The 10,120-nt window shown below is 64.5% G+C and overlaps 1 protein-coding gene and 1 long non-coding RNA gene across 2 annotated transcripts; one reads left to right on the plus strand and one right to left on the minus strand.

Moving 5' to 3' along the window:
- Window positions 1-1,404: 1,404 nt before the first annotated feature.
- Window positions 1,405-2,843, minus strand: LOC122469600. Its single transcript, XR_006293546.1, has 2 exons — window positions 1,986-2,843; window positions 1,405-1,761 (listed from the first exon to the last, which is right to left on the minus strand). It is a non-coding gene; the product is annotated as an uncharacterized LOC122469600 (long non-coding RNA).
- Window positions 2,844-2,961: 118 nt separating this feature from the next.
- Window positions 2,962-10,120, plus strand: CLBA1 (clathrin binding box of aftiphilin containing 1). Its single transcript, XM_043557113.1, has 5 exons — window positions 2,962-3,747; window positions 5,312-5,457; window positions 7,020-7,149; window positions 8,229-8,342; window positions 9,318-10,120. The coding sequence occupies exons 1-5, from the start codon at window positions 3,298-3,300 to the stop codon at window positions 9,480-9,482; spliced, it is 1,005 nt and encodes a 334-aa protein (XP_043413048.1). The 5' UTR covers window positions 2,962-3,297; the 3' UTR covers window positions 9,483-10,120.

Raw genomic sequence — 10,120 nt, forward strand, 5'->3', positions numbered from 1 at the left:
GGGGACCGATGCCCTGCTGGGGAAGGCCACGGCAGTTGGACACAGCTCAGAAATTGCTGTCCTCCCACCAGCACGGCGTCTCGGGCTCAACTCGTAGCCACCCCCGGCCCAGACGCGGCCCCCACGTGGCATCTGAGGGTCGGGGTGGCGGGGGACGTGGTGGTTCTGCAGTGCCCCACGCTCTCTCCTGCTGGCCACACGGGCTCCACCTCCTCCCTGGGACCACCGCACCGGGGACACTGGGGGCCACGCCTCGGCCCTGGCCCTAGCCTGCCAGTCAGGGTTCTCAGGCTTGCCCGCAGCCTCCCGAGGCTGGGTACCTGGGAACCAGAGCCTAGGATGCAGGGCACCGGTGGGGCCGGGATGAGGAGTCGTGGCTGCCGGCTCCACAGGCTTAGCCCCTCAGCAGAGTTTGCTCCTCCTGGTTGGCTGCTCTCCGAGCCTCTCTGGTGGGCAGGGAGGCCCAGAACATCAATGATTGATGTCTCCTTGCGGCTGCCGCAGTGCCATAAACAAAAATAGCTCTGCCGTTGTCCCTGCCCTGGCCCGGCCCAGCCCAAGAGGCACGACTGGGTGGTGGGACATCTAGGACCCTGTCGGCCACCATCTGCCCACCCCCCATCCGGTCCTGATACAGGTGGGAGCAGGGGAGCTTCGGGTCTGCTGACCCCTGGCCTCTAACTGCCTCAGTCTCCCACAAGCTGAGTGCCTGCTCCAGGCCTGGGGGCAGGTGGCCTCCTTGAGGTCCAAGAACCCCAGAGAAGCAGGACACCCAGGTGCTTCCGGGGGCAAGGGACGCCTCCCCATCTTCATCAGGCAGTGCTGCGAGGCACACGATACCGTGGGGCTCCGGGCCAAGTGGAGGCTGGCCCCTTCCTCCTGAGGCTTAGCTTGGTGGTGGAGAAGCTGTCCACCACTCCTGTTCAGCGGGGCTGGAGATCAGGGGCGGACGGAGGTGTCCGAGAGGAGGTGGGGGGGGGGCCACACAGGCTCTTCCTCCTGAACACACTGCACCCAACCCCTCCGCTACCCTCCAGGGAGTCCTGCTTGTGTCTCCTGCACGCCTACTTTAAAGGCACTACGCTCCCTCCGACCAGTCTCCCCAGCAGGTGAGCCTTTGAAACTTGAACGGAAGCCTGCCCCACCCACCCAGCTGGAGGCCTGGCCCTCAGCCTGTGCCCCCACGTCTCATGCCCGGCCTGCCTGGACGCTGGCCTGAGTAGCCAGGGGCCACCTGTCAGCACCTGGGTTGCACCCCCCTCCCCCACCGCCGAGCACCCAATGGCGAGTCCCCTCTGCCACCTCCTGAGTCTCGGCTCCCCCAAGGCAGCACTCTTTAGTAGCCAGGGGTCACCGGATATATTAGTCTCCCATGACTGCTGGAAAAAATAACCACACAGTGGCTTAAACCAACCTGCATTTATTTCCTAACGGTTCCAGGCCTCGGTGGGACTGCGGTCCTCCTGGCGGGGGGGGGGGGGGGGGGTTCAGGGGAGGTCCAACTTCCTTGTCCCATTCAGCTTCGAGAGGCTGCCCCCATCCCTGGGTTTATAGCCCTGCGTCATTCTGGCCTCTGCTTCTGTCTCTCCATTTTCTCAGACTCCGACCCTCCTGCTTCCTACTTGTAAGGACGTCGGCCTCAACAGCATGATCCGGGACTATCTCCCCATCTCAAAAGCCTGAATGTAATCGTGTCTGTAAAGTCCCTTGTGCCTCGTAAGGTCCCAGATTCACAGGCTCTGGGCATCAGGACGTGGACACCTGCGGGAGGCGTTATTCAGCTACCACGCCGGGGAATGCAGACCAGCCCGCCTGCACCCTGAAGCTCACTGTGCCTTCCTCAGTCTTCACTGCGGTCCACACAGGGTGCGGGAAACTGCTGAGCTTAGAAGAGCTGGTCCCAGCCCCAGCAACACTTCTCACTCAGGCCTTTGGGCCTGGGCCTCAGTTTCCCCACCTGTACATGGCGGCACCACGTCTCCTACCCCTTTCCAGTTGCCTGGACTACGAGCACGACAAGGACAATGGATGAGGGGGGTCCACGCAGTGGGTACACAGCAGGAGTGCCTGGGATCAACATCGTCCCCGGGGTGACGTCGAGGCAGAAGAGCTGGCATCTGGTCACGTTCCCGCAGGGTCATCAGGTAGGTGTCTGTCCAGAGCTGGGCAGTCTGACTGCATCGCATGCACACTGCATTGCTGGCTCAGGGGAAGGGAGGGGACAGGAGGCTGCAGCCCAGAGGTCAGGTATGATCTCATCTGGTAATTTTCAGAATTAAAACTTCAATAGCTAGGCTGACCAGGGAGAGCGGGCGACTCATGCAAACAGGACAGGGCCCAAGGAGGTCACAGGGTGGAGAAACGTGAGGGGGGGGGGGGGGTGAGACTGGGGAGCGCGGTGAGGCTCAGGCATCTGATGATGGCGCTGGGGAGGCTGGAGTCAAGCTGACTCACCAAGGTGGGTGTCATGAGCCTGGGGTGGGGTCAGATGGGGACCGGACTGGCCTGCCTGGGAGGGGCTGGCGGGAGGGCCAAGCTGGCCCCTCGGTGCTCCTGCCCCAGGGCGGGAGGCAGCAGGAGGGGCAGGCTGTCCAGGCCCCACACTGGGCCTGCTGTGCCCGGTGTTGGCGTCGCTCCTTCGGCCCGCAGGCGGCGGATCCCCACGCGCCCTCACGCTGGAGGAGCTAGGCTCTGGGATTCGGGGGTCGGCCGGGCGGTGGAGACGGCACCCCCGCGGGTCCGGAATCTGGGGCACCAGGGACGCCAAGCCGCTCCAACTGAACCGAGGACCCTCCTCGTGGGAGGCCAGGGGCCGGGCGGACACGGCGCAGGCGCAGCGGCGGCCGGGCGGGGCGGTGACGTCACGGCGGCGGGCGCCCGGCGCGGGGGCTGGCGCGTTCCGTTGCCAGGCAACGGGCGGGCGTGGGGACGACGGACGGCAGCCACGCGCGCAGGCAGAGGCGGCGGAGCGGCCGAGGTGGGCTGCAGGCCGGACCCTCGCGGGGACCCAGGGCCTCGCGCCGCCCCCGCTCTCGGGGACTCCTGTGCTCCGGGACACGCCGCTGCGCTGGACCGGCCGCCCGGGCGCGTGCAGGAGGAAGCCGGGCCGCGGCTCCGGCCCCTGCCCCCGGGCGGCTTGTGTCGGTCCCACAGCGACTCTGGCCACACAGCAGGCCTCCCGCGCTGCCGAGGAGGCCCCGGCGGCCCGCGGCCCCCGCCCGGTGCAGCGCTGGGCAGCCCCGGCACGGCGGTGTGGGTGTCTCCCCGCGGCGTCTATGCGGGCCCGGCGGCGCCGAGATGCAGGGCCAGCGGCGGCGGGGGGCAGGGCCCGGTCACGCGCCCCCTGTCTGCGGGTCTCCGCGCGCGGGCAACGAGGGAGCGGGCGAGGTGTCCCTCTACTGGGCCTCTAGAGACAGCGGGGCCAGCCCGGCGCCCGGGAGGCGGAGAGGAGCGGGGGCGCAGTGCGTGAGGAGCGCCCCCAGGACCTCCGGGGGCGGCGACGGCGTTTCCGCCTGCACGGTCAGCACTCCGGACCCTGGGGAGCACAGCAGCGCCTGGGGGGAGTTCGAAGGCTTTCAGGAATCTTCAGCCAAGTCTCCACACTTCTCCCAACCCTTTGAACTCCCGGACAGACACGCGGGACGCGGGCTGCAGAGCGCGGCCTCCACTCCAAAGGAGCGGGGTTCTGGCCAGCCTCAGCGGGGCGGGCCTGGGGCGGCCGGGACCCCCGGCACCTCCGCCTCCGAGGTATTTCTGCCAGTCCCCGTGTCCGCCGCCGCCGTGTGGCACAGCGAGCGCTCTACACGCCGCCGGCCTCCAGCTTCAGTGGGCTGGCCAGGCAGGAGGCCTGTTTCTCTCTTGGCCTTCGTCCTTGGCTGGCTGGCCTCCTGACACAGGGAAGGAACGAGGCTGCAGAAGGGGACCGCGCCTGGGGGGACTCGGGAACTGGGCCGCTTTCTGTGCCCACCCGTCCGGGGTCGGGCACATCGGCCTCGTCTTGCCTCCCCCCTCCTGAGGCCTCTACGATCCGTGTGCCCACCGTCCCCTCCTTAGGCCTCCAGCATCCGGCTGCCCTCAACCCGGCTGTGCTTTCCTGGCCTCAGGTCGGGCACTGGGGAGAGAGGTTTTTGTCTCAGCTGTCAGTCTGCCTGTTTAGACAGCATCACCAAGGGTCATTTGCAGTCTGTGTGACGATCGGGTGCTGGGGATGGCCCGGAGAGCCCAGGCCTCATCCCCTGGGCGCCCTGCTCTGCCCTTCCCGACCTGACCACCAGGTCTACCTTTTCTGTGACTGCATCTCATGCGGCTTTTTCTTGTTTTCCTCTTCCGCCCCTGGCTTCTCTTCCTCTACGGTCTCTTCCCAAGGGCTAACCCTGGATTCCACGAGAACAGAGGGAGTAAGATGAAGAAGGGACCAGAGGAAAGGTTCCACTGGTTCTAGGGATGAGCTGTGTGTTTCCCGAGCGGCTGGGCTCTCCCCAGCCTCTGACGGGCCCCTTTGTGCATGGGGCCCGCTCTGCTCACCACTTGTGTTGGAAACAGGACTTGTGTTCCAGCGTGATTAATAGGTCGGGGAACAATCTGAGGATAGTGTGAACTTTGCAGGAGACGCTAGGTGAATGCAGAAAACCACCCCACTGACCTCAATATATACCCCGTGCGCACGCACATCTCCAACAGCTCTCTGGGTTCCCGGCCCTGTCGGCTTGCACCCCCGCCCTCGCCCCCAGCCTCCCAGCGTGCACACCTGTCACTTCCTGCTGGATTTCAGACAGCCCTCATCTCAGGGCTTCACGCCCTGACCTTTCCAACCTCAGATCATCTCCCGGGAAATGCCACATTACTGTCGTGCGGGTAGATTTCCCAGCCAGTTAACATGCGGGAAACACATTTTTATGAGTGCCTCTTTCTCATGTGTCTGACGAAGCTTGAGTGTTGTGCCCTAATCTCGCTGTCCCACACCCCATGGGAACAAGCGTGTCCTGTTTCGGTAACGGTAATGGTACAATCATTACACGTTTCATTTACGCCAAAATTATGTATTTGGTATAAGGTGATGTAATGTATTTTTTCTAGTCTTTTTTTTTGTTGTTGTTGTTAATTTATTTTTTAGAGAGAGAACACGGAAGGGGCAGAGAGGGAGAATTCCAAGCAGACTCTGCACCATCAGTGTGGAGCCCGATGTGGGACTCGAACTCACGATCCGGGAGATCACGACCTGAGCTAAAGTCAGATACTTAACCGACTGAGCCACCCGGGCACCCTGTAATGTATCTCTTCTAACGTCCATGTGTTTCTCTCTTCTTTTCAGCTCATTCTCAGCTATGAGGATGTTTTCAGGTTTGCTTTTCAGGAAGTAGCAGTCCAGCAGGCAACTGAAGGTGTCTCCCCCTTAGACCGCATCTTAGAAACGAGCAGTGAGGAAAAACATGGCTGTGGACCTGGACACATACTGTGGTAATGAACTTAAATTGCAGCCAACATTTCTCATGGCAACTCTGAGTTTATGCTTCTGGTTGATAAAGTGGACCTTTATCGGGAGCCCGTCTCTCCTGAAGTCCCCACAACCTTGGGGCCATGGGGCCCTCACGGACAGAGGGGCATGTGGGTTGACGCTCTGGCCATGGTCCCTTCTCTCAGACCCACGTGTGGCCCCCTCCATCCCCATCAGCTCACCAGGGGCAAGGCGGGCCGGCGAGCGCCAGCTCCTGGTGCCTCCCTGCACATGCTGGGGGTGCGGAAAAGACGGGGGCCTGGGCCGTGAGCGCAGGGGCCTCCTGGGTGACCTGACCGAACGGTCCTGGGCCCCCAAGAAAACAGCCCAGCGCCCTGGAGGAACGTTCCCGACAGCCTGTGTGCATCTGGTGCGGAGCGGAAGGCTGGCCGCCCTGGGGACCGGCTTCCTAAAGGAGTCACCACGCGGTTGCTTGCAGAGGGCCGTTGCCTAAGGCGCGCTTCCACTGGGACCACCAGAGGGACGAGGGCCGCTCAGTGGGTGGTGCGTCCTGGTGGGAAAGTTTGAGGTCTGCTGGGCCAAGGCCACGGCAGGAGGTGAAGGTCGGCGGGAGCTGGCTCCCCTGGCCCCTCCATGCCTCTTTGTCAGAGAGGGAGCTCTGCAGACAGGCCACTCCTGGGGTCCAAGCCGGTGGCTGCCCCCCGCCCCGGGAAGCCCCCGCAGAGGCCTGGGGACAGAGGCCCAAAGCCCAGAGGGCTGTGACCACCATGGCCCAGAGGGCCGTACGCCCTGCGGACGTGGTGCTTCCCCGAGGTGTGGTCCGGGCCAGCAGGCAGGGAGAGGGGCCTCAGGTGGCAGCATGAGCCTCAGACACCCAGAGGGTGGGTGGTCCCGGGGGCCAGGTCTGGCGGGGCTGGGCCCGGTCGTGGGATGGAAGGCAGGGGGTACCTTGGGGTGTGCGAGCAAGAGGACTACTTGGGAATGATGTGGGCACTTGGTGTAACTGCCCCTGCTGTGGTTCTCCGTGGGCACACCTCCCCTTGCCTCGTGGGAGCTGGGCCAGCAACCGGGGACGGCCATGGTTGAAGGGGGGCCAGAAATCGTGGACGGCACGTGGTGGGGGGATGGCTCGTGACCGTGGACGGTGCGCGAGAGACACCCGGGGGTTCGTCCTCTGAGCGTCGCTCTGCCCCCGGTTTTCGAGTGTCTCTGTGGCACCCAGTGCCGCTCGCGGTCCCCCAGCTGCTGAGGAACAAAACCAGAGGAGCACCGGGCTCTAGGAGCTTCCACCGCTTGGAGGAGACACTGAGTCGTGACGAGAAGTCAGGCAGCGCCAGGGGTGTGCTCTCAGGGGAGAAATAAAGCAGGAGAGGAGGGAAGGCGTGCCGGGTGTCCCCGGGGTAGCAGGTGTTGGCTGAATAAATGCCCGGTGACACGGCCTGGTGTTTCTGCAGGGGACACTCTGCTCTCAGGATTTTCAAAGGTCCACTGCCCGTCTTTGCTTTTCCTCTGAAGGCTTTCTCGTTACCTTTCAATTAATTTAATTAATGCATTTCTTTTCCAGTTCTGAGTCCAGGAGGCTCTGGGGAGCTCTTCAGAACACAGATAGCACATCCACTTCCCGATGGCTCTGGAGCGAGTCCCGGTGCCAGGAAAACTTGTTGCTTGTTCTCGGAATGGATGCTGCCCGGAAGGTGATGCGGGTGTAGCTGTGACTCCGGGGGTGCAGCCGGGCTCCGCAGCGACCTGGCCGGCCGTCCTGAGGCCACGGCCGGGGGGTAGGGGACCTTGTTGCCGGGAAACAGCAGGTGGGAGAGAAGACTCACTGGTTTCCAGCACGGTGGGGGGAGCGTGGAACGCAGGCAGGGAAGGGGTGAGATGGGCCAGTTCTTCGGCATTAGGCACCGCCCTCCGCCAGGCTGACGGGTGTCCCCGCGCGGCCCAGCCCTCGCCGCGCAGTGAGGAGGGGCTGTGGCAGAAGGCGATGACACACACAGCATGGTGGGGGGGGGGGCGGCAGGCGGGTTGAGGGGGGGGCTCCCCTTGAGGAGGGGAGGGTGGAGGAGGGGGCTGGAGCTGCGGCCTGAGCGCAGCAGGCAGAGGTGTGAGGTTAGCCACCAGGTGGGGCCCTCGCCCCTGAGCTGGGAGCCAGCAAAGCCGGAGCGGAGGGGTGGCAGGGGAGAGGCTGGCGAGGCCTGAGGCCTGAGCTGCAGCGGGAGGGCCGGCTGCGAGTGAGCCGAGCCGCAAATCGCAGCAAGACCAGTCTTTTGGCAACGGACTGGGCAGAGACACTTTTCCGTGTTTACGTGTTATGAAAATGTTCAAACACGGGAAACCTAAAAGGGGCTCGCAGGCCTCAGCGAAGACAGGGCCTCGGGGACCCGAGGCTGTCCTGGCCGAGGGGCCTCGTGGGGCCGGCCAGGAGGGAAGCGAGGGGCCCCGAGGCCACCCTGGCGCTGTGTTCGTGCGAGGAAAGCGGCCAGGAAGCCGGGGAAGGTGGCGGCCTCCTGCACCGGAGGCTCCGAGGTGGGGCAGCTCCAGGGCCGGGGGCTCACCCTGGAGGTGGCAAAAGACTTGACTTGAGGAGGTGGAGGGGCCCTGCAGTCCTGGGGGGACAGGGTGGCCCTGGGCCGGGTGCCAGCAGGATGGGGACCAAGTCACATGTGGCAGTATTCCAGGGCACTGTGCCAGAGGGCTCTGGGTTGCCAAAGAGAAAGAGCAAAGTGGCCTTTTAGCTTCCTTCTCGCCGGCTGACACTGGTTTGTCTCACTAGGACCTTTCTGGAGACCTGGGTCACGTTCTGGAACGTCCCGACCTCCAAGAGCCTGAAGAACCAGGTGTGCGCACCGTCTGTGCGCGGCCCTGCAGGGCCCTGGTCCACACCCAGGTGAGCCGGCCCCTGGACAGGCCGTGGGCCGTGCTGGCCGCGTGGGTGTGTGTTGGCACTTCCCACCGAAGTGCCGCGGACTCGTGAGAAAGGCGCGTTCCCACAGTCTGGGCAGGTGCGGCCGGTGGGGGCAGGTCTCCCAGGGGAACTGGAGGGCAGCGGGTGGCTGCAGGGAAACCACAGGACGGCCAGGCTCCACTGGGCAGCGGGTTGGGGGGAGGGGGGAGGGGGGCGCGGCCAAGCGGGCGGCGGGGGCGGGGCTAAGCCTTTCCTGGGAGTGAGGGCGCCTCCGCTCTCCTCCCGGTACCAGGAGCTGGGGCACCGGTGGGATCAGCTCGGCAGGCCCCCGGCCCCAGGCGGGCAGCGGCACACGGGGGACAGTGCGTGCTGGGGAGGGCCGGGCTGCTGCGCGGACGCTGGGAGGGCAGGATGGAGCGCAGGAGAGGGCGCGGTCGCCTGGTCGCACGGGCCATCTGCAGCAACGCCCAAGCACGCTGGTCGACCTGCTCTTTGGAAAATGCCACAGGGCAGGAGGCAGGGACCATCTTACAGCAGCAAGACATAGAAGCTTCCGCAGCGGCACCACTCACAGTAGCCCACACGTCTGCAGCAGGTGCAGGGGGAGGTTCACAGACGCTGCGGGAAACGGGCGGGAAGGGCCCGACACACAGCACAAGGGCCTTGTGACCCCTCGTAGGAAACGGGCCCACGGCTGCTTGGGGGGGCCACGGGCTGGGGTCGTAGAATCACTCGGGTCGAGGAGGCCCCATGCGGCCCTGGCCCCGGCACACAGCCTGGCCGTCCTCCCGGGGTGGTGCCCCATTTGCTCTGCGGGAAGCCAGGGAGCTGTCGGCGGCGTCCCGTGCGCGTTCACGTTGACCGCATGAGGACAGGAGAGAAAGCCCCGCGGGGCGGGGCGCAGCAGGCCGGCCCGGGCCCTTCCACACCCTGACCGTGCCCCTCCTCCCACGCCAGCTCTCGGGGCCCTCCGGCGGCAGACCGGGGAGCCTGACTGCGTGGAGCCTCTTTCTGAAGACCCCCTTACGCAGCAGTGGCCAGTACATCCCAGTTCCACGGAAAAAGAAGATTTTCAGTCCACGTAACCTAAAAATGACCTTGTTTAATAGTAACGTTTGCTAAGACGGGAGTCCTTGGTATTTTTATGAGAAAGTTTACATTTTCTTACTGGCTCAGTTTGCTACTGGAAACCAGAACTATTTTGTGGGGGAGTTTCTCAAACCCCAAGTCGGATTCCTGGGATCCCTGTGCAAACCACTCCCGCGCCTAGTGGTGCACGCTGGGGTCTGACCGCTTTAGGAGTATGTCCTTCTGCAGAGCTGTCCCCAACAGGAAGGAGGCACCCCGCGCCCCCCAGGAGCTCCACCCCAGCCTCGCGTGAACCCGGGTGGCACTGGGGTCCTCTGCCTGGTGAGGGACCCCAGGTCTGGCTGCCGGCGTAGCACTTCGGGGGGCGCACCGGGGTGGCCTGGCTCTCGGTGGGGGGTGTCACCAGGAGACAGCTGTCCCGGCGCCCAGGAAGCCCTGAGTGTGTTTCGGGCGCACCTTGGGCAGGGCCCACGCGGCAGGAAAGCCAAGCCGTGGTCTCCCCAGAGCCCTGTGAGTGCTCACCTGGACCACTGCCATCCAGCGGCCTCTCTCTGCGTCGGCCCTCCTCTCCAGCCCCGAGCAAGCGAGCGTTCTCTGGTTCTGGCGGAGGCACTGAGTTTTGTAAAATTTTATTAAACCAAATGGCCCGGATAAGCCCATGTTCTCGCTGA

Source organism: Prionailurus bengalensis, chromosome B3 (assembly GCF_016509475.1).
Source record: "Prionailurus bengalensis isolate Pbe53 chromosome B3, Fcat_Pben_1.1_paternal_pri, whole genome shotgun sequence".
In the NCBI taxonomy this organism is placed as follows: domain Eukaryota; kingdom Metazoa; phylum Chordata; class Mammalia; order Carnivora; family Felidae; genus Prionailurus; species Prionailurus bengalensis.

Bases quoted from the DNA above. Each gene is read 5' to 3' on its own strand.
- CLBA1 (XM_043557113.1), top strand. From the start codon at position 3,298: ATGCAGGGCCAGCGGCGGCGGGGGGCAGGGCCCGGTCACGCGCCCCCT. The intron at 7,150-8,228 runs GTGATGCGGGTG...TTGTCTCACTAG, and splicing joins GAATGGATGCTGCCCGGAAG to GACCTTTCTGGAGACCTGGG. The intron at 8,343-9,317 runs GTGAGCCGGCCC...CTCCCACGCCAG, and splicing joins GGGCCCTGGTCCACACCCAG to CTCTCGGGGCCCTCCGGCGG.